General features: G+C 38.4%; 2 protein-coding genes across 3 annotated transcripts; one reads left to right on the top strand and one right to left on the bottom strand.

The window, feature by feature from the left end:
• The first annotated feature begins 8130 nt into the window (after positions 1 to 8130).
• On the top strand, positions 8131 to 18627 carry LOC141908533 (kazrin-like). 2 transcript variants are annotated; one of them, XM_074798627.1, is made up of 16 exons: positions 8131 to 8228; positions 10046 to 10292; positions 10748 to 10937; positions 11585 to 11803; positions 12109 to 12269; positions 12767 to 12913; positions 13037 to 13223; positions 13503 to 13706; positions 14409 to 14599; positions 14682 to 14794; positions 14996 to 15230; positions 15304 to 15405; positions 15645 to 15811; positions 15933 to 15962; positions 16775 to 16922; positions 17004 to 18627. In XM_074798627.1, the coding sequence occupies exons 2-16, from the start codon at positions 10266 to 10268 to the stop codon at positions 17136 to 17138; spliced, it is 2256 nt and encodes a 751-aa protein (XP_074654728.1). In that variant the 5' UTR covers positions 8131 to 8228; positions 10046 to 10265; the 3' UTR covers positions 17139 to 18627. The 2 variants fall into 2 exon arrangements, with proteins under 2 accessions (XP_074654728.1, XP_074654729.1); XM_074798628.1 differs by lacking the exon at positions 15933 to 15962.
• A 568-nt stretch (positions 18628 to 19195) lies between these two features.
• Positions 19196 to 26841, bottom strand: LOC141908093 (ATP-binding cassette sub-family F member 3-like). Its single transcript, XM_074797924.1, has 18 exons — positions 26735 to 26841; positions 25813 to 25957; positions 25359 to 25491; positions 24703 to 24797; positions 24493 to 24609; positions 24265 to 24369; positions 23658 to 23819; positions 23197 to 23340; positions 22984 to 23040; positions 22869 to 22891; positions 22119 to 22375; positions 21672 to 21748; positions 21538 to 21582; positions 21320 to 21449; positions 20815 to 20995; positions 20597 to 20729; positions 20364 to 20451; positions 19196 to 20122 (listed from the first exon to the last, which is right to left on the bottom strand). Exons 1-18 carry the CDS (start codon positions 26814 to 26816, stop codon positions 19970 to 19972), a joined length of 2127 nt encoding a protein of 708 aa, XP_074654025.1. The 5' UTR covers positions 26817 to 26841; the 3' UTR covers positions 19196 to 19969.
• Between the last annotated feature and the right edge of the window lie 236 nt (positions 26842 to 27077).

The raw sequence follows: 27077 nt of genomic DNA, 5'->3' as shown, positions 1-27077 counted from the left end.
TTCTCGCTGTTGCTGGGAGGCCTTCCGGCCTAAAGTGTCGCAGCTCGGCGAGTGCGACGAAACGACGCGAAGAGTTACTTTGACTGCGGATGTTTAATCCTTTTTTACTCAACCGAGATCAAACAGATAAATGGAAATGGAAAAATAATACAGAATTCAATAACAAATATTAGAAATTAGGGCACACGCGAATATATTTCTTCGCTACTTCCTTATCATCGATGAACACGATTCGCTAACAAGAATAGCTAAAATTCAAAAGTCACTTTAGACAGAGTTAATAATATCCGCACCTATTAACTGCCTGACTGCAATGCTGAAACGGTTTCAGCGATTCCCCAATAGCAGTTTCGTGCATAATGTCACGGTTTGAGGACTGAAATGTCACCTACGAAATATGTTCTCAGAAGCCCTTCGCGTTGAATGTTAATGCTGTCGTTTGCGACTGAATCGTTAAAAAACCTCCTACTGGAAACATAATACGGTTCAGTGCCGCCTGTCTGTATTTCAATTACATAAACGTATCATTTATCTTCACTGGTTATTATGGGTTATTCTATTTCAAAACCATTATCTCTATCTTCGGCGGCAGTTCTTGTGATCGCCACTTTTTTAGAATTACTGTCAAAAGATTCAATAGCCTCTTTGATCATATCATTTTTCACAGCTTTTGAGAGCAATTTCCATCGCGAAAGCCGTCTAAAATAACCCCAAAGCACATCGAATAGGTTCTATGCTCGTATGACGTGTATATAAGGTGTTTTAGTCGTACTTGCTTGCCGACGAATCTGTTGAGATGAGAAAGAAATGAAAATTATGAAATGCTTCCGGGATGATGATCTAAAATTTCGAAAACATAATTTAAGACAATGGGGAAACTGAATAATAGATAGATCGTGCGTGATGAAAATGTTATCAAATCCACGAGGAGCCGCGTTGACAATGGAACATCTAAATTAAAGGCTAAATTCACGACCACGATGAGTTAGTGCGGGAACGTCGGATAATCCACTTGTCAAAGGTTTTATCTCCCGAGGCCTTCGTGCCTTTGTTTCTTCAGTGCATGTCTGTAGCTACTGCCTTTACGACGGATATTTTTATAACATGATAGAAATTCATAGAAGGTTGATTTTTTGGAAAATGAAAATGTTGCCCGTTTGGTGGTGTTCCTCGATTACTTACACGGTCGACAGATTGTGGATTCCCTGGTGACGTCATTGTAGAGTGACCAGTAATTTAAAAGAAATCATCGCTGTCTAAATGCATTTCTAGTAACTCGTTTGTCCGTCAAATCTGTTATCAACTCACTTTTTGCGCTGATATTCATTTCATTGTATTGAAATATACTGCGATGAAATTAACGACCACGGTAGTATATCAATAAACTTAAACTTATGACATTATAATGTGATGCATATCTTTGAACATATTAAAATTGTTTGGATAGTGTAAACTTTTACTTACGGGAGACTGCATCTCACGCACGCAGCCGAGCGGCGTGTTATTACGAAGATAAAACATGTCATGCCGACGAGACTTACATATTACGTAATTAAGGAATCGGGATTAATCACACCACCTCCGTGATCACACAGACGCACCCGTCCACGAAATGTCAGGTGATTAGATATTCTAAACAGCTCTGATTAGGTGCATGTTCATCTGTTATACGACGGAAATAAAACCTTATCGAACTGGAAACACACCGCTCACTTCACTTGTAAACATGTAAGTTGAAGCTGAGAATTGAGAACAACTCCTACTTCTAGTGTTCATACTGGATTATTTATCGTTTTGGAGATCTTTTTTAAGAAGCGACTCGGAGAGTTGCAAGTGTACCGTTTCATGCCAAGACAGTTTGCGACGAAGTGTCGAGAAAACTCGTTTTTTCCTTTCGCTATTGAGGGCGAAAAAATACGAAACTACGTAATCGTCAATTTTCATATTTTTTTCGAAAGAAAAATTTCGCCGGGGGAGTACGGTGAACATGGATACATGGATATAGCTAAAGGCTTAAAAACTATATCCTAAAGTCTGAAAAACTTTAATTTTCTTTTTTTCAGACTGTCGAGATGAAATCAGCGTACGGAGTGTTATTTGCTGTATTGGTAGTCGTTGTATACGTGAGCTGCGAAGAGCGCACGGACGACGCCCCGGTCAGACGATGGGTCAGCAGACGTAGACGTAGTACGTCCAACAGTGAAGTCCAAGCTCTCAGAGACATTGTCGGAAAACTACAAAACATTTTAGACGAATACGAAGACGAGACCACTAGCCGACGAAAAAAGAATTCGTTTTGGCCCTCAATGGGACCTCTCCCCGTGGCCACTAGATTGAGCTCTTTCGGGAATCAGATCGTAGGCGCAGGCGCTCACGGCCATGTCGCCCAGAAGCCTTTCCGATACGGTTAATTGAGTAAGCTACAGCGCCTGCCTCGCTTACCAACTCATACACCAGTTCTGTATGATTTGTGATGATTTATGTTTAAATTTCGGGAAACAGATCTTAACGATATATTATTTTTATAAAGAAAAAATTTTCACAATCGTTTAATATGTCGATTCTACCCATCCGCGCCACATACACAACACACTAAAGCATACGCCATATCCCACCTTTACCATACAGATACCAAATCAACGATAAGTGAATGATAAAAATATTTTCCAGTAGGAACTGTCATTGCGGTGAATTAATTATTTCTATGATATTCGCGTTTCGTTATCGAATTACGGAATGGCATAAACGAACATATACATGTATATCACATCTTGTTCTATTTTCAATCGTGTCCCTTCTCGATACTATAAACGACGAATCTTCTTTTGTTTATCGGAGTTATTTGTAAATGTAAGACATGAAGATAAATTTGCTGTTGTTAACTTTAGAAAAAAAAAATGAAATTTTTCAGATTTGGCTTCTGATTGTGTCGAGGAAATATCCAATTTTTGTGGACGATGTACAGTGAAATAAATTCATTTCATTTAATACAAAAAAAATGTCAAATGTCATTCGTTGTAATTGCTTTGATTTGGTTCGATGTTGTGCTAACGTCATTTGAGCAGGATCCCGTTTAGACCTTTTAGAATGTAACCGAATAAAACGTTTTAGAATGTAGAATGTAACGTAGTTATACGATGATAAGAAGAACATTAATTACCAAGTTTACATCTGATAATATTCACGTATATGTAACATATACATTCGGTCATCGTCACCCTGCCTTCAGTAAGTAAGTTGATACCATCCACACATGACGACGAAACAGTTCGCCGAATTCATATCTTGGGAAAATCTCCCGCCGTTTATACCTGCAAGATGTAACATTTCCGATTGAACACCGGGCTTCGATTTGTCACCGCTACCTGCTGGGTAGAGTTTCTGTGATTACGTGTTCAGTGTACGATGCCCCGGGCAGACTACGGTTGGTCGTTTGTGTGCGCACTGAGCGAGCTACAACTACTACTGGAATCGACTACAACAATCTTTATTGCATAAACGAGTAACGATATTATTTTTCTTTTGATTATTAAAACATGGCTCGAAATACGACCGCGTCCCGTTTTATTTGTTAACAGATTCTGAATGTTATGGAGGTTTCGTTCGAGTTGTACATTTGTTACTATTATATTACAGTCTGAACCGGATGCTGTCGGCTGGTTCGTGCAGTTGGGCAAATGTTCGTCATTTGTGGCTTGATTCGATCATAACTCGTAGTTGTCGGGCGTCTTTGATTGCAACGTTCAGCGGTTATTATCGTTTCGGTTATTATAGCAATCTTCGTTCAGGTTGTATAGCCGCCATAACGACTGTATCGTCGCATTCAACCTCGTCGACAAATTTGCCCCCCTGGTCACATCGGTCACTTCCTTCGCCTTTGATGATGCATCGCGCCGATGATGCTCCATACGGTCTAGTCTACAGCTGCATCATTTTCGAAGATTTCATCCATTTTCGAAAGGCCGGGGCGAACGTTTGAACGATCAAAATCTCCATCAATTTCCCGAACAATTTCTATATTTTCTTCCACTCCCGAATCGTCTGCAACGCTGGCATTTTCTTCGTTAAAATCGGATTCATAAACAACATCATCACAATTACCACCGTTTTCCTCCAAGACTTCTGAATCGTCTGCATTAGGCTCATCGCTGATTTCGTCACCTACATCGCGGAGACCATCCAAACTAGACATGCTCACCTTTTCAAATTCAGCGACGTATCCTTCGTTTTCAACATTTTCCACACTCGCATTACATAAAGAATGACGCTCCGCTATGAAAACTTCCTCGTGTTCTGAATCGATATTTTTCACGTGATTTCCATTGCCGCTGCTGCTGACTGGTGTCGTTGAACCGCTGTCGTCTTCGTCGCCCGATTCGTCTTCCTTCAGAAATGCGTATCGCCGTTTTTGGCAGCCCAGAAATCTCATCAAAAACCGAGGTCTCTTTTCAAAATCGGATGCTAATGTTCGAAGGCAATCGGCTGCCGACTTGAGAGTAGCTTTAGAGTACGCGGAAAGCGTATTTCGATTCGGTTGGAGGAAATCAGGACATGCGGCATTCTCAAAATCTGACAGGCAGGCTTGGATGATATTCATAATGCCATCGACAGGTTCTAAATCCATCCACTTAGCGCCATGTTTCTTGTGTTGCCACAGAGCGACGGTTTCAAATACCCTAAGGCTAATATCTCGCAGTTGTGAATACTTCGACTTAAGTAAAATAACAAATTTGACGAAATCTTCGATCGTGAATTGAAGACCGATAGCTTTCGTATCGGCAACGAGTTCGGTTTGTAAGGGGTCGTAATAAAGCGTCCAGCAACTGTCGATTATTCCAAGTTTCGTATGCTTTTCGAAACTGTGTCTAGCCGGTCTTGTGCAATCGGCGTACCAAATATACTGACCGTCTTCAATTTGTGTTGTGATACGTCGTAAATGTTCTTTTCCGATCGTGCTATAAGGCATCTGGCGAGGCAATGCGTGTTGCAGCCGAACTCCCTTCAGTACACCAGTTCCTCGGATGGACAACATCACGTGAAGGTTGATTTTTGTGCCCGTTTTTGTGTCGAGAATAACCCATTTTAATCGCCCGCTCGAATCTTTCGAGTGTGACTGAGTTATTGAAGCAAGATCATTTCTTTTTAAGGCCGTCACAAATCCTGGAATCAAATAAAACAAAACAGAATCAGCCCGTAGCTAAATAACTTATGTCCGAAATTAAATCATTTTTTCAAGTAACACTTCACAAATAATTGCTCCTTTTGGGTAAACAGTTTTCTACAACAGTGTTTTTGCGCATTCAATGAGATGATACTGAGAACTCCATCGGAAAGGAAGAACGTAATTTATATTTCTTAAAAAGCGAGAAGCCATCCAAGAGATTTGTACTTCATGTGTGTTACTTGGATAACAGATATTGAATATGCAAATTTTGCGCTATTAATTCGAGTCGTATTTCTCTCCTCAAGATCGTTACGCCGCGGGTCACTATTCGATATTAATGGATATGGTTAAAAAAATTCAAACATCTGTACACACAAACACGTTCGCCGAAAGCTAACAATCATTACGCATTACCGGTGACAAGTTTAGCTTATGGAGAACTTGGTAGTTTCTATTGACCAAAACGTTTTGAGAATACACGCTTCGGGTAAATTGAACAAGTTTCGGTTGTGCGAACTTATCCCTAAAAATATCTCGATCTAAAGATGTTGATAAATGTTAAAACTATGATTGAAGTTGAAAGTGGTTTGTTTTTTTATTTACCGGCGTAAGCACGATTCGAAAGTTTTCTCGACGACAAGTAACCTTGGCTGTTCAGCATATTTGACCAGACAAGTCGAGCCGTTATTCGTTCTTCGGCCGTCAACTCGTCGGTGTTTAATTTATGGCACAGGAAACCAAGGGGTATTCGATCGGTGATGCCACATTCTATCTACAAATTCAATTGAGAAAAGATCCATTAAACACAATGAAACGGCGAAGCTACGCACCCTCGAAACAAACGTTCGTAGGAAACATGCAATAATGGAAAAAAGGTGAAAGTCAATTCGAATGAAATAGGGGAAAAATCATCCAATAAATAACTACGATTTCAAATCAGTACGATTTAATTTTGATTTTGCATAGATAATTGGTACGTACATAGATTATAACAGAAAACGATAGCTTTTACATAGTGTAACAATCATCTTTGTGAGGAATTAAAGAAAAGCCAAAAAGGCTTTAGGTCTAAAATCCCTCACCACATACACTCACATTCTCACTACGCACACACCACATAGTACGTAACTGGAGACACTCCAGTTACTTAGCATTTACTTTTGAATTTAACGCACCCGAAACATCTTCGGAAAAATGAATTCTTCCACGAACAGTCTACATTCGTATGTTGACGTGTCAATCATTTCGACCTTGTAGGCAGTTTCTCCGGCTAGTCGGACTTGTTTGAGGATCTGTCCGCAGACGGCGTCCCGAGAGAGTTCGTAATGCAGACGTAGCGTGATCGAGTTCACTAGCAACGACGTTTCTTCCAGTTGTCGATCGAGCGTTGGGTAACAGTCAGACGAAATCTGGGAAAAATACCTTTTCTGTTGAATTTTTTAGATGTTTTCAAACAAAATTTCATTAATTTGATAACTTTATAGCAATTCTATATAAATGTGTCATAGGTATGAGGTGCGTTATCTATCTGGGAAGCGATTACGCCATGAGTATGATGACAAAAAAGCAGGGGTGTAAAATGTTTGACATTCGTCTATTACTATAATTTGAAAAAAAGAGTTATCAAAAATTATCAATCAATGATGTGAAGGAAATAAAGCCGATCAGCATCCGACTGGTAAAACAAAAACAAAATTACAAATTCGCGACAATGCGGTGACTTTTTGTCTCCAGAGAACCTCACGACTACGGTTGTTGATTAAGTTAGTAGCGGAGATATGAAAACGTTACGAATTTAACTTAAGTTAAAATCAGCCTTTTTTTTCAAACGTTTTAGAATGAGGTCATACTTTACACCACAACTATGATGGAACTGATGTCCGTTCATCTAGAGACTGTAGTCGGACTTGACATGTTTTTCAATTTTACAAAAATATAAACTCACACTTTAAACCACAAATATGATGGAACTGGCTCTAAAACTGGGCTTTGGAAAGCGCAGTGTTACCTGTCTTAAACACAAGCCAATCAGCAGCATTTTCTGTTGCTCTTCCGCCTCTTCTGTCGATATTTTTCGTTGCGGTATTTTCGTAGCCACAAACTGTCGATTTCGTCTCGGTGATATTATCCTCGGTGTTTTGTTACTCGACGAGGATGTGGAAACCTCTCGCTGGAATTTCACGCTTTTCGTGGTCATTTTGTCCTGACGAACGCGCGGCGCATACGTGTACGTATATATGCTACTAAACGATGTATTTGTTTTTTCTGGTCGTTACGTGCCGTACTGCACAATAACGCGCATGTGTCCCCCGCGGATTAACGCCATGCGAGTATTTAGAATCCCATTAATAATCGAATCTTTTGAATAATGAATATTTTGTTCGGAATGTTATAATCCATGGCCCAGCGATTTTCTTGACGTTAATCCGATTTTCTTGTCCTAGATCCATTTATTTGTTAATCTAATTATGGCGGTATTCACCGATTTTATACACTATAATCCACAGGTAGGCTACGACACACGCCAAGGATACAATTGGCAGTTCACCCTAATGAACATCACAGCGTTCTGTATGAAAATCCTTCAACATTGGTTTTAAAACGTATATGAGAAGAGGAATGTAGGATAGGGACCAGTTTAGAATTCAAGGAGCAGGAATCTATTTGGAAATTTAAAAAAAAAAAGCTGAAATTGTAGACCCGGCGTTAGAAACTATCTTACCATGCTTACCAGACGGGTCGGATTTTTGTCAGCTTATCTTGCTTTACGTTGTGTCTGCAAAAATAAATAAAACATTCCCGCTTGTAACATCATTAGATTTTTTTTTCGATTCAATCTCACTCGCTGGTGACAAGCCGCATGCCGAGTTGGCGGTGCTCCATTTCACACGAAACCCGTCCGCCGCCGTAGTCCGACCCGCGTATTTCTGATACAGTTGCGCGCAAACATATTTTCGAAAATTTGGCTCGGAACAAAATGACGTCGATTGATGGAGGTTGACAGTTTTTAATCAGGAATAAAGACACCCCGCGGTAGAAGAGATATGTTGATTTCGAGGATCAGGTAAATAGAACCTTAAATGAGTAACGTTACGAATTGTTTGCTATTTTAAGAATCTAATTAAGCTACGATAGGCTTAACATTTAATTATTTAATTCTAAATAATATATATACATGTTACTACTACTACTTACCGTAGTTCTTCATTTACTCATAGCTTCATTCAGTCACCATGGTCATACTGGACTGACTGACTGACTTGATAACTGCAGATCTACTTCTATAATCATTACTTTCTGTTTCAGCTATATGTGTGTTAAACTTGAAAGGAACCCTCTTAAAACGATCTAAACCTTTTTTTTTAGGATTTGTACCCTTAAGATTATAATGTTGAATTCTGAAATTCCAGATATGAATATCCTCATGAAAAAGTTCAGTTTATTCATTCCACAAATATTTTCTCGTCTTTGTAAGATTCTTATTACTTTATGGTGGTGTTTAACAGTTAATTACCTATTTAATTATTAATCTAATTATCAAAAATTGTCTTTAATTTAATCATCCCCATGTTTACTAAATACAATTGTTGGCTGTCGAAAGACCACAATCAGTCTAGTTTGTCTTGCATACTGGTAGGGCAGCGTACTGGAAATCTGGAATTCTGGTTTTTTTTCCTTGTAAAGGGATGCCTACCTTCTCATAGAGGTTTTTTCCCTGTAAGGGGATGCCTACCTTCTCATAGAGGTCCACTTCAGTTACTCTAACTTAAACTATCTGGTCATTCAGACTCAAAGCGCACACGCAAAATCATATGAAAATAGAACTTTCTTTTATATAGGCATGTGTATCTTAATCACCCAGCATTGAAGAGCCTTTATTAAAGGCTTTAACACCTCACGATTCTGGCCTTCTAGATCCATATTACCAAGATCAATAAAAAATGGAATTTTCTGACATTTTACTGTGTGGAATGAAAGTTCTGTTATTCTTAATCGGCATGGTCCTTTTTTAAACTGCAAAAAAATTTGTAACCAGTTCATTTCTATAGCTGCCGGGTCTGTTATGGTGAACTTGATCATAAAACTTTTTCCAACTTATGTACAGGATAGATAGGCGGCTGGCTGGGTCAACTTTTAAGCTCGGCAAAAATGAGAAACTAGGTAGCACTAAGTAAAATTTTGTATTTCCGTCTATTTTCATAACACTTGTGGTGTTGAGGCCAAATATCATTCACAATTCACAATGTGCCGTATACTTAATGTAATTTGACCCTCACACATTCATATAGACCAGTAGGGATATATAAGATGATTAGATGATCACTGGGCTGCCGCGGGTGATTAAAGTTATTTTTAACTCCGACATTAACGAACGCGCCGTTGATTTGATGTATTCTGTGATCATCATCATCATCATCGTATAATAAATCGATATGACTGCCGCTGCGTAGAGAGCTTAAGCAGAAAATTAGCTTCATAATCGATTAATGAAGTCAAGAACATGTCGAATCCCTAGTGTCCGTGTACGCGGCGGAATTTTCCGCCGAGCCGGGGAAAAAAATCAATCATTTCATTCGATAGATTATCATTTCTAGTGCGGCGTTAAGAATGTTGGTTCGAATTTTTAACATTCTAATAAATAATCAATATCCGGATTCATCTATAACATAGTTGCCTCGATTCCAGTAATTATTGCGATATATAGGCCGCATTTATGAAGCTATGTAAATATTATCCGTTGTTGGAATGTAGTGATTAGTATATATATATATATATATATATATATATATATATATATATATATATATATATATATATATATATATATATATATATATATATATATTTCTTAACATTGTCACATTCTTTCTTTTTCGATAGCCGTGCGAAGCAATAAGTCAGCTCGTCAGAGTATCGGTTACGTCAAGTCTTATCATTCGTTGTATGCGTTCGCGCGTGTGTGATTCGGTGATTTCGACCTAGAAGAAGACATTTTTCGCCGCCAATTCTCTCGGAAATATCGAAGCCTATATTATTAGTCAGCGAGATAGGGTATACGGAGAATGTATCGATCGTGAGATAAGACGTGTTGATTGCTGTCATGAAAGGATTGTCTGATGATACTCAGGTACGCGAATATATGTTTTGCGCGATGTTTTCTTTTCGTCGTTTCGTGATTGACTGTCTCTGTACCATCTGCTGGTTTTCATCGTGTACTTATATCTCTATTTCTGGCATCGGACACTGACAAAACTATTTATCATTTTGTATGATACCAAAGAAGTCTTATTGATATTGTATCTAGCTCAGTCCCTGCAAATTGAAGTTGTATTTGCGCATGCATGATAGCAAACTGAAATGATATTAAAAATTGAACTCTACTAGCACTCTACTAGTTCTCGGACTAGGTCTCAATGAGATAAACAGTTGTCTGAATGATGCTTTTCCGTTGCTTTAGTCAGAATTGGGTGATAATTAATTTCGAAAAATGTTGAGAAATGTGATAATTAGATAATTCCTGTTTACGGAATGTTGTTGCGTTGTCAATGTAGACGTCTTAAACGAAAGTGTCTCTTGCTCCAGGTGAAATTCTTTACGATGGTTGAGGACAACAGACATCCGAGCGCTAATATCGACAGCCTCTTGCAAACGACTAATGAGAACATTCACGAATTGCGGCAAGAACTCGACTTCACGAATAAACGCCTTTCGGAGTTGGCGGTTAACCATCAGACGAATGGCGAAACGCATGAGGAAAATGTCGACTGGCAAGGTAAGTTGTCGGATGCTTTAACGAGAAATCTCGGGTAAATTGTTTTACAAAGTAGCAACTACTGGTAATAAAGTTAACACCGCCTTACTCATTAGTGTTTGACGAAGTTGAGAATCAGGGCTATGGCTTATTTCTTATAAATTCTAGCAAATGAGTTGACTGGATAATGGTTTTTAGGATACTGCATCCTCCCCCTGGCAGGGATTTGAACCTGATGGCTTCGCTAGACTTGGCCACAGCACGAAACCCTGCCACACTAGAACGGGCACTTGCAGCACCAATCAGATTATTGTGGCAAATTTCACGGATAAACCATAAACAAAAAAACCCGGGCTGAAATAAAACGAGATATCTGACTAATATGGCGAATAATAATGACATCGTGGTAGCTGCGCACTGGAGCTAGTGTGGCGGGGTTTCGTACCGTGGCGAGTCTCGATGCCATCAGGCTCGAATCCCTGCTGGGGATGATGATAATACTGTGGTATATCTTTGATTAAAGACCCTCCATGATGAACCCCTGTGATCGGTACAGATTTAACGAGTCAAGTCAACTGAACTTAATTTTCCACGATGAAAATAGTTTTCGTCGCAGTCGATGGTTTTCACTTTGCTACGTATCAAAGAGTAATTCGTTCATTTTCCAGCGAACAAAATAACGAACACCGACAACGAACTGCAGCATTTACGCGACGAAAATAACAAACTGCAAGCGAAATTAAATGAACACATGAAAGAAATCGACGAATTACGCAGAGCGAGTACGGCCGCGTCATTCTGCAGCCAACAACCGAGTCTCAGTGACCTGAAACTGGAACTTCTGAAATATCAACAGGAATTGTTGCATGCTAAAGAAGCATTACAAGGTATGGTATCTACGCAGTGAGGGCTCATTCACTAATAAATCTGTAACATATGCTTTCCTGTAAGGAGTAGCCGATCAAAGCTGCGATCACAGAAGTGTTTTTGATCTGGGCCATCCGTTCACACTGATGCCAAATGGGTCTGTGTCTGTTTGACCCATCCAAAAACATTGGACCCGGTCCAGCTAAATTCTAGCAGGGGCAGAATAATCAAGTGTGAATGCTAGGTGGTTCTGGAATCTAAGATTTCAAATTCCATGGGCAAAAATTGAGTTTGAAGAATGAGTCTTGATGTTTGTTTTTTCTAGCTATGAAAGCCGATCGTAAAAGATTGAAGGCGGAGAAGGTTGAGCTACTCAGTCAGATGAAACAACTCTACGGCACACTCGAAGATAAGGAGTCCGAATTGCGAGATTTCATTCGTAATTTCGAACAAAGGATGAAAGATAATGACAACGCTGTGAAACAGGTTTGTCGTTTAGAAAAAAATAGTTAGGTTCTGTGAAAATAATAAAAAGGTCCCTACGACTCCTTGATTACATAAAAGTTCCTTCTAAACAGAAATTGCTTTTGAAGGTGCTTGAAACACCTTTGATTTGTGCAAAATGCCAAAAACTCCTTCAGTTTTGAGAAATAGGCAATTTTAGAAATGTTTCTAGTTGTACATTGAACTTAATCGATACAGTTGGGATCAGGATTTTTTCCTAACCCAAATAGGCAGTTACCGAATTAGAATCCAAGTTTAGTAGTGTATCGGATAAAAACCTACTTACAACACCACCAAATTAATGATTTTACTGAAATTAAAAACTGTACCCCAATTGCGATATGAAAGTGATGCAGGCACTTCCTCGAAATTTGAAATTTCCTCCTTTAAAACTCCATATTACAGGAATGACCGATCTGTAGGGACCTGAATGAACACAACATATTGATCGATTTGTGTACTTTCGAAAAAAATTTCAGCTTGCCCTTGAGAAAGAAGAATGTGAGCGGGAAAAATGGCAGCTTCTTAAGCGAGCTCATGAATCGACTGAAAGAGCTCTTGCCCTGAAGACCGACATGGATAGCAAAGATTTACTCATCAAAAATTTACAGAAAGAGTTAGAAGAGGTACATTTTTCATATTCAGGGTCCTGGGACTGGTGTCAAGAAAAATAGTGTTAATTAGGAATACAATTCGAACCAAATATTTGCTTCACAGTTTCACAAGATACTGTTTTTCTCCTTAACAAGGTTAAAGAACACGTTTCTGAACTTCAAAAGTCCAAGAAACAGAAATTCAAGCCAGCGAGCCTATCGGACACGGGATTCTCATCAGGAACTGATGTATATACGCCAAGCGAGGAGCACTTACCACCGTATACGGAAAACCCACCGCACGTTACTCTGAAATCAGACATAATATGTAAATCTAATATTGGTAAGTTCTTATCTACATCGCTGCTTCGGGAAATGACCGTAGTTTCCTTATTCAGGTTCCCTACAATTCCTTGATTCCTTAAAAACTCCTTCTAAATGGAAAATGCCTTTAAAGGTGCTTGAAACTCCTTTGATTTGTGCAAAATGCTTGAAACTCCTTATATGAAAGTGATGCAGGCGTTTCCTCAAAATTTTCAAACGCTTTTAAAACTCCGCATATCCAGGAATGGCTGATCTGTAGGGACGCTATTTTTAATGGTCTATTTTCATTTCGATATAGAGTTAAGAAGCAATGCTGTAAATGTAATCACTAACGAAGGCAGCAAGGACAACACAGTGACAGCAGCCGAATTGTTGGATCACAGCCAGGAAAAGAAGAAACGCGGAAGTTTGATCAGTTTGACGAATAGTTTCGGATCGCTTACGAGGGCATTCAGTCGCGCAAAAAACCGGCGATCGTTTGCTGTTGATTCATACACAGATGGTACGTTAGAGGTGTCATCGAAACCTTCATTAGGGTGGACATAAAAAATGATACAGGGTTCATAGCCAGTGTCCACTTGACTCAGGGTATCCCAAGTTAGTTTTATGATTGTACGTTATGGATGAGGGCTGCTGTCTTCAGAGCTGCCAACTGTTCCTGATTTTCAGTATATCTTACTCTTTTATAATGAGAAAAGCCACTCTGAGGCGAGCTCAGAGACACGCTAGGATTTAAACTGAACTCCCTGCGGCGCTGTTTATCCATGGTCGAAAGACTGAAGGAGCCAATGAAACTGTTACTGAGGGTCCTACTGTTGATGACTGATTAATTTTAACATTTCCTTTCATATTTCAATGAATTGTTACTTTTGGCTGCCCTGAATCTTAAGAAGTGTCATTTTTACCTTACAAGTGCTTAAAAAGTGTGTACTTTTTTGATCTAAAATTGCCCGGAAGTACTTACTTCTGCCTCAGCCTTACCAGTGTTTTCAATAAGAAATTAACAAGCCAGGTCCCGTTGAAAAACAGGAGGGTCCCATAATATAATATGTCACAGTACCTGAAACGAAAGCTGGTTTGAAAAAACGGGCGAGTCCTTTAGAAAAGGCAGACGGGTCTGGGACCTGGAACCTGGCTCTTATTGAAAACACTGCTTACTACTATTAACCATGTAACCGACGATAAACTGTTCTCTGTTGAACAGGTGAAAACCCTTCTCCGTGCGTTTCTCTGATTTGCGACGACAACGTGCAGGAAAAGACAGCGCTGGCGATTCAAGCGACCGAGTTACCGATCACGCAGTGGAAAGCTCCGCATGTTCTATCGTGGCTCGAAATTACGCTGAACATGCCTCGATATGGACCAATGTGCGCTTCGAATATCAAAAGTGGGAAGGTGAGCAGCAATCGTTTACCAATTTTACCGTATCTATTTAAGTTTTACCTTATATTAAGTTGGATTTCTCGTTTTTGCTCAGGTATTACTGGAAATGAGTGATTCGGAACTGGATACGGCATTTAAATTTACTAGTCACTTGCACAGGCGGAAAATTCGTCTGGCGATTGAAGAATTAAGAGAACCGTCCAACATGTAAGCGTTTACAGAACGTGTGAAAATAACGCATAAATTCGAAAATTCTCATTTTCTCGTTCTAAGAATAAGAAGTATCAATCAATATTTGATTTCATTTCACAGTTTCAATGTTTAAGATATGACTTATCGACGAAAATTTCTGGTTAAATCAATTGTAAAAAAGAACATATTCGAAATAATCATTTATTTCTTTTGCAGTAAATACCCGAAGATATCCCAAATCGACAACGTTTGGGTGTCGCAAGTGTTTTTAGAAGACGTAGGACTCAAGCAGTACAGGTCTGTATTCATTGAGCACCTCATCGACGGTCGTACGTTGAACTCCTTGTCGAAGAAAGACCTCGAAAAACACGTGAACATTCACAGGAAATTTCACCACGCTAGCATTCTTCACGCAGTCGAGCTATTGCGAAAGAATAATTTTGACAAAGAGGTGTGTTTCAAGAAGATCGGTCTCAGTTATTTCGAAATTCATATGTTGTTCATAAATCTCTGCTCTCATTCAGGCTCTCGCTCAAAGAAGACAAGAATGTGAAATATATAACTGTGATCCACTTGTTTGGACAAATAAGCGTCTTATACGATGGATTGAAACTATAGATTTAGGGGTAAGTAGTACACTTAAAAGTAAAACCTTTCTACAACACCGTGTGGAGAGGTGTTTATTGTAGACAGGTCCTATTACTTGATAATGAACTAGAACATTTTGATTCCAAGGAAAAAGCGTTTGTCATAGGATTTTATAGAATATAAACATAAGTGAAATCTTTGAGTTCAGCAAACGAAAGTTTGATCTCAATTTTGATATTTATTTGGACCAGTGTATGCCAACATCTTTCTTCTACAGGAATATGCGAGTAATTTGATTGATGCCGGAGTCCACGGTGCTTTGATGGTTTTAGAGCCGTCCTTCAACGCCGATGCATTGGCCGTTGCCTTAGCCATCCCGCCGTCGAAATCGCACGTTCACAGACATCTGACGCAGGAGTTCGATAATCTTATCAAACCGGCTCGGTGAGTACGACTCGAGACGTGTTCACGAGATAGAAATGACCCGTATTCGATGGATAATGCGCGGATTTATACTTTCATTCGTTACATTAAATGAAATATTATCATTATACCTGTATCTTAGAATTGCAGCAAAAGTGAAAAATAAGCGAAGGTATAGAAATAAATGACTGCGTATGGTAGCATTAATTTAAAAAAAAGGCATCGGAATCAAACTAAGATTAGCTTCGAAATTTATCCGTCCACAATTTCCAATGCCTTTTTACCTGCACATTTCGAGTGTATTCTGCTTACAGTACTGTATATTTTCTAGTTTGTATATGTTCTATTCTAGTAGTCTAGCATGGCAAATTCACGAAATAAACTCTCAATTGATATTGATTGGTCGTCGGCTTCATCTCAGAAAACATCATCATACATGCCTGATATACCTGACATATCTTAGATTCAATGCTAGACTGAATATGCATGGCTCTAAATCTCACTCGCTCTCATAATTCACTACGATCATCGAGAATAAACACTCGACCACGTTCATTATTTATCACTTATCTACCATTCATTACGCAAGCTAAGATTTTTCTCTAGACATTTCCATGTGCGTTCAATAGAAGAAAAATTGCTTTATCAATTCAGAAAGGGGATTTCTTCACTTATTGATGTTAGCTTTGTGAATCTTTCTCCTTAATATTAGTTTAGCAATAATGAAATAGCTTTCTCTTAGATGTGTTTATTGTTCTTTGAGTACCCACAATATGGAGTGTAAACGGGCATCAGATTGTTTAGTTCAAATGCAGATTTTTTTGGCATCAAAAAAGATTTACGTTAGACTTTTAACATTTACACAGTGTGAAACCATAGGAATGGTACAGTCTCTTCCCAGTTATCGGCCAATATCGAAACCTTCATTCTTAGAATAATCCTTTTAGGCTGTAAAGGGTTTAATGTATATTTCAACAATTTTAGGTACGCTTTGGGAACAACATTTACACTGCCCGGCAGAAAGAAAGGCACTTCAAGTGGTGGATCACTTGGCCGAGCTTTTGAGCGCTCGTTCAAAGGAGGAGGCGGAGATGCTTCTCAAGAGGGACCAAAAAAGCGCATAAGTTTCAGAGTATGTACGAGACATCCGTAATTTCGAAATAAGACGATTTTCTTGGTTCTAATTTGCTACGATATTCCGATTTATTTCTAGGGCTCCCTTGGCAGAGCTTTCGGAAGACGGACCAAATCGGAACTGGCTGCCATGCCCGAGGAAATATTCATGCACGGCACGAACGACCAAAGATCTCACAGCCAGGAAGAGCTGAAAATAGGCACAGCAGTATAAATGGTAGAGAGAATATCTGTTATATTTCAACATTCCGCATTCGTTCATGTTTGTATTTACATATTTGTGTAGAATGTTCGAATCCGATTACAGGGTGGCCTCTTTCCACTAATTTAAAAATTCCCCAGAGTTTTCCATGTTATAACAGAATAATTTCCCTGAATAAATCCCGAGAAATTTCTAGGTTTAAAATGTTAAAATTTATTCATTTTTTATGAATCACGTTTTGATAAAGAAACGTGTGGGCAATAACATATCCAAATTCCCTGAGTTTTCCAGGTTTTTAGTCAGAATTAGTCAAATAGAGTTTTCCCTGATTTTTGCGGATTCAATGAGTTTTCCAGGTCAGTGGCCACCCTGAATTAATAGATAATCATGTAATAATAACTTCAATAATCGTTAGCCTAATATGGTTAGCAATTTGCGCCGAGGTCATTGAACATCTACTTATGAAAACTGCTAACGGAAAGCTTCTCTTTCAATAACTATGTACTTCGATAATCAAAATTTATCTGCTTTTAATAAACGACATAGTACGCATAGCATTTACGATCATTCAGCTCTTTAAGAATTCGATTAGCTTCTGGTGCTCCTTTGGTCCCTTTACGACTTCTAGTGACGTCAATCTCAAGAGATTTTAATTTTTAATCTAGCAACTCAATTATCCTATGAATTATTTCTGATTTTCTGTAATTAATCAAGTTTTGCCGCGCTTTATTGCGTAGCGTTTCGTTGTATCATCACATTTTATTCGGTTCATTTCACTCGTATCGTATATTAAGGTGCAATTATTTGTAGTAGAGTTTGTTCTAATATTTTTCATCGTCGGGGGTCTCGAAAAAGAGATCTTCGGACGCAAATTGGCAAAACAAAAATTGTAATTATCTGCTTGGAATAACTTAGGAAAGGGACTTAGCTATATCATATCTGCCGTAGGTTATAACTAGACATATGACACAGGTCTTAACGTGTACATAGAACGTGTGATACTATTGCTTTCAATCCTGGTCTAATATTGTTCTTTTACTCTTAAAATGCTGGACCCAGGTCCACAGTTCTGAGTTAAGATTCGACTCGAGTTAACTCATCGAAAATGAACTGATTTCAACTCACAACTGTGGAACTAGGGCCTGGTTACATCGCTTGTTTCTCGAAGGCATTTTCTACTACTAAGTCAAACCTTAATCAAAAACGAAATCCTGAAAAAGAAAAATCCTATTTCTAGTCACTTGCTGATATTGCTCCCGCATTTAAGAAAGCGTTTGTTTGAAAGCTTGCTGCATTATATCATACATCTAGTAGAATATTGACCAAGTTGCATTATTTTTATCATATACAAGCATATCATGATTTTTTTCGGTTTATATTGATAATCAGTTGTCTTCAATAGATTGTCCAGCAGGTGCTTGTTTTTTGTACTGTTTATATCGTAAAATATTATGATTGTTGTGACAGATTTTTTTGTGAAATAAAAAGATATTTTGTATCCTCCCGTAAATGATTCTTATGCCTTGTTCATACAGAGAACCTCATTTGGTTGTCGCTGCATAAGTGTGTAAGACTTTCTGGGGCAGAATACACAGACTTCAAATTGGCTTCATGCCTGTGGCGCTTGTCTTTTTATGGATACAGGAAATGCCCTTATTTTACAGACGTGCCTTGAATTGTCGTCCAGTAATGTCTTAATGTCAAATAACGTCTTCGCAAATGGTTTAACCCTGGATCTACACCCGAGGTCACTATCATAGCAGCAGAGGATTGTATGACACGTCCTCATTTTCTCCTTTCCGTCAAGGTCTGGTCCCAACCAGATCAAATAGCGTTTCTAGGAAAATACCTCGTATTTTCTCCACAATTCAGTAGACTGTCGATCAACTCGAATAAGCAGACGTTTGTTGAAAGGTTTTCTAAACCATATCCATCAATTGTAAATACCATCTAGGATATCACTAAAGTAGGACATATTTTCATCGTCAAATGGAGTCTATTGTACTAGAAAACAACTAATTAAATCAGAAATAAAGCAATAATTTGGTAAGATTAGATATATACTGATATTTTATTCAATTTATACAATTTCCACTTTACACAAAGTAGACACAGGCATGAATTTTCAATTAAGATTTTACCCACATATTACAGTTTAATATTACAATTACTAAGCGTATCACAGATTCTTTAATTTCGTAATGAATCGTTCTACAAAGTAAAGAAAATTTCTCTATCGTCGAGTATCCTTTCGGATCTGCATCTATTGATCGATTTCAACATATCGCCAATGAATACAACTTCATCGATTAGAAGACTAGTTTCTATGCAAGAAAGTAATAGATTCTAACTGCTATTTTTGATCCAAATCCGTTAACCCTCGATAGCGGTCGTTTTTTTGATGTAACATTATTCAGACTCGATTACGAAATCGGCGACAACAAGAAACATAATAAAATTAAAGCGAAAACAATAATAAGGGGCTGTCCATAAAAGATATCCAAGTCGAGGGGAGGGGGGTTTGTGAACTTTGGACTTTCGTGGACAAGGGAGGGGGGTTTTGCGGATGTGGATATCTTAATTCCTGTAAGCTTGGAGAAATAGTTCAAAATATGTTATGGAATAACTGTATCTACAGTGCATAATAAATGATTGAGTGAATGAAAAAACATTATTTTGCATGACTGGATTTACAACGTCTTTTTGTCTGATGATGCAATGAGGACATTCTGTGGACATGGGGGAGGGGGTCAAAATTATGCATTTACGGACGTCTTTTATGGACAGCCCCTAATAATAAAAGAACAGTCGATGGCACCTTTTAAGTACAACGCGCGAACTTTTCACTTCAACGCGGCGAGTTCTTCTTCGACTAATTTCTTGTATTCGTCGAAGCCGCCCTCGATCGAACGAACGCATCGGTCTTTACAAACCCACAATTCTTTACACACGTTTCTGATGAGTCGTTCGTCGTGAGAAACTAGTATGACACCGCCCTGAAAAGATTCATCGAAATATTCCATTTTTATCAATCAGATCCTGGATACAACGAAATTCAAAGTAGAAAGTTTCAAATTTCGAGGAAGCGCCTGAAAAACTTTCTTATCTCAATTGCTGTAGACTCCTAAATCGGTACTTATTGCCCTGGTCCCAACTGTCCCATCGAAATATTCCATTTTCTAATTTGTATGCACCTCTCAAAATTCGAGGCCTTGTTCGCACGTTAAGTGTCCTTACCTGAAATTTATTGAGTGCTTTCCCTAAAGCTTCAATGGTTTCCACATCCAAATGATTCGTAGGTTCGTCCAGAATAAAGAAGTTCGGACTAAAATTATGATGAAGAAGAGTTTTAGGCAAGAGGCAGATGACAGAAATATTCATCTACTCGAGAATCCGGAATTGTTCGAGATAATTGCCAAACAGCAATGGAATATAATGTGTACCAGCAGAAACTGGGTGCATAAACTTACTTGCTCATGCACATAGCACTGAATGCAACTCTACTTTTCTGACCTCCAGACAGACTTGCTACAGATCTCGTAGCCAGTTCACCCGATACACCGAAACTACCGAGCTGATGACGATAGGCTTCCGAATTCAGCCCTATATAAACATACATCAACGCACTATTACATATTACAATAATTCAACCCGGAATGCTTTTCTTGAAAATGTCACAGTTCAGTACCTGGAAACCGCGAAGCTAACAGTTCAATTGACGTTACGTTCATATCGAGTTGGTCTACATGGTGTTGACTGAAATAACCAATTCGTAGGTTGCGATGACCGTGCCGTATTCCAGACACCGGATCCAGTTCGCCTAATAATATCTTTAACAGCGTTGTTTTACCAGCTCCATTTTCTCCCACCTAATGATAACGGGGGTTAATAAATCTACCATCAAATGAGTACACAAAGATTATTTGCTTTGTTGATGAATTCTACTTCAAGACAAGAGAGACAAAATCAAGCACTTTTAAGGGCCCTTATAAGACAATTCCCTCAATTAAGGACTTTTAAAAACGCCATGAACTCCAGTTTATTGCGACAAATACCAGAAGAAATGAAAGAGCCTATAGGTCTATTCAATTGGACTCTGTCTGTATAACGATAGGACCATAATTTCACTGAGTTCAGAATTAGGATCGTCTATCCAAACAATCATTGATACTACTGTATGATAGTTCACTTACGATGCATATTCGCGATTCACTGCAGGCTGAAATGCATACGTCTTTGAATATCACTTTGTCTTGGGAATAGTAGAAACTAGCTTCATCTAATTGCAGCACTGGTGGAGATAGTTTATCAGTTTCAGGAAATCTGCGAAAAAAAATGGCAATAAAATCGAGAATAAACGAAGAAATGTGAATTGAACAATGATCAACAACTTCGAATGACTGCCACTGACCTGAGAATTACTTCTTGGTCCTTTTCTAATGGTTTTAACTCGGGTCTACAAGAAAACATGCCATGATTTTTACGAAACATAAAACAGTTGTGGGAAAAGAATCAACATTGCGTTCTTACGCTTGTTCGACTTACAATTTTTCTAATAGTTTTATTTTACTCTGTACTTGTGACGCTCTATTTGCATTGTACCTAAATCTATCGATGAATACCTGAAAAATCAAAAATTTGATGAATTTCAACCACTACACACCCTATCAGTTATAATAAGCATTTTTTTGTCTGTGTCCACAATGTCTAAGATCGATAATGAACAAAAATTAATCATTCAGATAGAATCCTTCAACTTATCTTCAGGTATTTATTTGAAATTATTTCTTATTATAAGTGAAAATAATAATCTCGAACGAATCTCTGAACATAAATAGAAGAATGCTACTGAATGAAGATAGAAGATTAATCTGAACCTACGATATCATTTCAACATTGATCGTCCACTGAGTTAGGTTTTATCAACGGTTTTCGCATTAAATTCATTCAACTTTGAGTCTAAGAGTTTTAAGTCGATCGGGCAGAACTTACTTGTATACTGTCTCTGTACACTTTTTGCGCTTCGTATTCACGCTGTTGATTTTTCAACTTCTCCGTCCGCGTTTTGACGAACACCTCGTAATCGCCGCGGTAAGCGTCTAATCGCTGCGAGTGCAAGTGTAAAATGTCCGTCGTCACCGAGTTCAGGAACGTACGATCGTGAGACACGACTAGGATCGTCGTCGGCCACGTCTGCAGATAGTTCTCTAGCCATATAATGGCTTTCATATCCAACATGTTCGTCGGTTCTGAAATCAAACGCATGCGTTACGCATTAATTACCAATTTCATTTCAATCATGTCTCATATACACCTCGAAACCTGATTTAGCCAGTAAGCTAGGCTACACTGGTTATTACTGAATCCAAATTCAATTCTGGTTTCATGTCATATAAACTAAAATCCTTCAGACAGACTACCCTCCCATATCTCTTTTATATCTATTTCATTTGCGTTAAGTGTAGTTGGTTTTTTTCTGGGTGCTTGGATCCCTATAGGGCACTATTGGCTTTCCGAGCATTCAGTCATGTATGTAACTATATGTATGTTTTGCCTTGTTTGTCATTACATATTATTCATACTGCACGGCGAATAAACATTTTCATTATATGTAAACCATTAATCAGGCTCTACACATTTTATACCATTCCACAGATGTAGTAATGTTAGCCATGTTAATCAGTAATCAGGCTCTAGGGTTTTAACTATTTGACACAGGTAAAATGTTCAGCATATACATACCGTCAAGTAAAAGCAGGTCTGGTCTGAAAAACAATATTACATTCGTATATAAATCTCGGAACTATTCATTTTTGATCATTTTGAAAAAAATTTGGTCATCGTAAAATCATCTTACTTTGAAAAAAGAGCCCGTGCCAAGGCGAGTCTCATTCTCCAACCACCGGAAAATTCTCTGAAAAATACAAATAACTGTGTGAAAGAAAGAGCGGATTTAGGAATGGCGCAACAAGCACTGCCCAATTGTCCAGTTCAACCACCCTTTAATACATTGCAACATACTTCACCCCATCGATGACATAAGCTTTTCTAGTATCAACATCGCTCTTACTTTGTGCATTGTTTCTGCATGTCAGGTGTAAAACTCAGACCCGACAATATAACAGCTGCTTTCGCCGGAGCCTTATCCGCTTCCATCGCCTCCAATTCGTGATAAATCTCAGCCAAACGACTACTGAGTTTACTGTTAGATCGACTGAAAATAAAAACCTCATATTGTGAGACATGAAAACTTACAGTATATCTTTCATCCGTCTGGGGCCGGTTGCTCAAAAGTTGGTTAGAGTTAACCAGTGGATAGTTGATATGGTGACAATTGAAATTTCATTGTTACTATGGTATTTTAACGACCGGTTATCTTTAACCAACCTTTGAGCAACTGGCCCCTGATGAATATATGTAAAAATAACATCTTCTACTAAAATGTGTTCTAGCTAAATTCCAGTTTGTTCCCAAATCATACAAACATCCACATAGATGGCGAAAAATCCAATTTCACGAAATGTTACTAACTTTTCTTCATTCAATTGGTTATTGATGCTTCGTTCCTCGGTTAACAGACGATGTCGTTTCTCGTCGCTTTCTAGAACGCTTTCCAACGCAATCGTGTCATCTCCGACCACCTCTTGCTCAACGTGTAAAGCGGTGATGTGCGACGGAATTCTTAAACTGCCACTAAAAGAGGACATAAATATCTCAAATACCATTCATTTGATTACCGGGGTATTTAGACATCTAAATCAGGTTGGCCATTTTTATTTGACTTTTTTCCATGACTATTCCCTGAAATGCACGTTGTTTTCCCTAACTTGATCTGCATAGACGGAAACTGTTGGATTTTACGCATGATCTAGTAATCGCAACAAACTTCCCAGACTTTTCCCTGATTTTAAGCCTTTTCTATTTTAAACAAAATTCCCCGACTATTCCCTGACTTTTTTAGAGAAAAGAAATTTCCCTGACTTTTCCCTGATTTCCAGTTAAGTGGCCACCCTGAAAATACCTCTATGAATACAATTCAATTATGAAACAATTTTGACTAGGATAAAACTGACTGACAGTCATATAGTAAGTAGTCATATAATCTAAGCATGACAAATGAGGCACTAGACTTACGTACTTTGACAACATTCGCAAAAGTGTAGTTTTTCCCTTTCCATTTCTGCCGATCAAACCGTATCTACGTCCGAAGTTTAAATTCATATCCGCGCCGATTAAAAGTTTTCTAAAAATAAGAATAGCACAGGTTTTTTTCATACACTCATCTCAAATGTAGCGATACAAGACATCTACCGTATTAAAAACCTATTTCAAATAGGATTATTCCTATCGTATGCGTGTAACTTACTTGTCTCCGTATGAAATGTCGAAATTTTCAATGCGTATATCGTAAGTTTTATTGCTGCCGGATGTTTCCATTCTGTCGACTTTACGATCAGACATCTGACTAGCACTCGCCATATCACTGAAAATCGATTAAACGCGATTCTAAATGCCGTCTTTGGCCAAACAAACGTCTTTGGCTCGTGATATATTCCATCTCTATTTAAACTCTTACCCATTTGAGACAGGTTTAATCACAGGAACATCAACTTTCTGTTGTTTTTGCCGCAGTTTCGCTTCCGCTTTTTCTAACTTCTTCTGATCAACTTGCTGATGAAAGAAAGAACAGTATACATCAAACAAATCAACTTCAAATGCTTTTGAAACATGCCGGCTTGCTTTCTTCAAATGCTGGTATTTTCTTTAGAGGGAATGCATTCATTCTTTATCAGAAATTATATCATTTTTGGTGCAATCTGTTGGTATCTGCCAAGTTACTTCTTTCAGTGCGTCTACACTTCAGTGCAGTGTATAAATCGGTGATGGATTTTGCTGGAGTATTGATGTCATTAGTTGTTAGTAGTTTTTATCTCTATCTAAAGATGTCAAACATAATGAAATATTTGTAACTGACAATACACTGCGCCACGGTTTAGATGCACTATAGTGATATGCCCATTACACAACACACTGTAGTGGAATACTTAAGAATTTTCAAATCATCTCTAGCACTGAAAGGATTAGCTTACTACAGGACAAAACAATAATCAGTGGTGATAGAACAGTGATTCATATACGGCAGATTTTTGACAGGTGCCACCTTTAAAACCTCTTGAAGAGAACATTCAAGATATTGAATTTTCTTCTTAAACAATATATATTGTCACTTACAGTTTCCCGATCTTTGTTGACTAGCCATATACTCGCAGTTTCTTCACTACGATTGGCCATATTTTCAGCTAACTGTCCCAGGTGAATGGGGGCATCCAATGCCTTGTGAGCAGCGCCGCTATTTAAATCACCCCTTCAATTACAAGGTATGAAAGAATTAAATATACATTCTATCAGTTGTTTTACATCCAGACCTGTACCGGTAGCTTTATTTGGCTTAGTTTAATCTGGATCTGAAAATCTTACATAAACATTTCATAATGATTGTCAAAACAATTGAAGGCAACTACAAAATATCTTTTCCTCAAGGATTTGCCAAATTTGCCAATAGTATAATCTAAAAGCCTAGGCTAATCCTTCTTGAACACTGTTTGATATTTTCTCAAATTTGCCAATAATCAGAAACGACTGACTTTCAAATAGCCGACTACAGCATAACTGGTTAATCCCTTACCCCTTCATGATGTTGATCATCCTGTCACATAGTTTCATGATTTCTTCATCAGTTTTGTCTTCATCGACCTCTTTGAGTACGTCCCCGATAGCATCATAAACATCATCTGATGTGTCAAAATGCTCAGCGCTTGTGTCTAAGACTCCTGCGATGAAATTTATAAAAAAATAAAATTAGTTGGCTAACATGGGTACGTAGGCATAAATCAACACTTTAAGGAAGTGGATATTTTGCCAACACAGCATTACTTTAGTAAACGCTATTTTACCAAAATCTTTAGGCCATATATTAGAAGATATACTGATTAAGACAACAAAACAATTATTTCATTCCAGGGTTCGTACACTTCAGGGCAACTGGAATTCCAGATGTTTGCCAGTTTTCCAGGAGAAAAGTAACAAATTCTAGGAGTCATGTCAATCAAAATGTTGATAACTTATTAGGCCTATCTATCTACAATGTAAAGCCGCGATCACACAACAACATGGTATAGGGCTAGGGTTTCGATTGGGTTAGGCCTGGGCCCAGTTTCACTTTAAGTCAAATTTTTGGTGTAATTGCTATTGGTTACTTCATGCCTTCAATGAGGACAACAATTCAAACTTAACCTTTTTCATGAAACCGAGCCCAGCAGGGTTTAGAATAGTTGGTCACCTAATCGTTGGTGGTAAACTTCTATAACCTGTGGTTTGTGAAAATATCCAATCGTGAAACTCAACCACAGCACAGACAGTTACTGAAGCCGAGGGTACAGCAGATGAGATTAGTGCGTACTATATAGGTGCTGGTCCGAAACGAACGATGATGATGATGATGATCGAATCGGATTTTTACCACTTGTCCACTGCATATTTTCATTTTACAACAAATAAGTGGATACGGTATAAAAAGAATTGGTGCACAATCGTCAAATATACTTTACCGTTAACGTATTGGTATATTTCACCGTCAATCGTTGGGAAAAACTCCGAAATTATTTTCATGTACGTTGATGATGCGGCCATGATTTTTGCGTTATTTCGTTGACAATTCGCTGTACTAATTTTGAGGAATCCATAAAACACGCCTGTGGACTATCTACGGCCCTGTTTTACATCACGGCAACGGCAACGGACGCTTATTAGTACCGGTGTCTATTCGTCCATGTAGTTATTCGTAATAGGTAATAGGTATTTAGTTCGCTAACTATTTCTCACCGGCTGCCTCACAAAGGGCCGGGCACTAAGCCTTCGGTGTATTCAAAACATCTGGAGGGTTACCTGACT

This window comes from Tubulanus polymorphus, chromosome 7 (genome assembly GCF_964204645.1).
Source record: "Tubulanus polymorphus chromosome 7, tnTubPoly1.2, whole genome shotgun sequence".
Taxonomy (NCBI): Eukaryota; Metazoa; Nemertea; class Palaeonemertea; order Tubulaniformes; family Tubulanidae; genus Tubulanus; species Tubulanus polymorphus.
The sequence above is the reverse complement of the archived record's forward strand: the minus strand, read 5'-3'. Positions and strand labels throughout refer to the sequence as shown.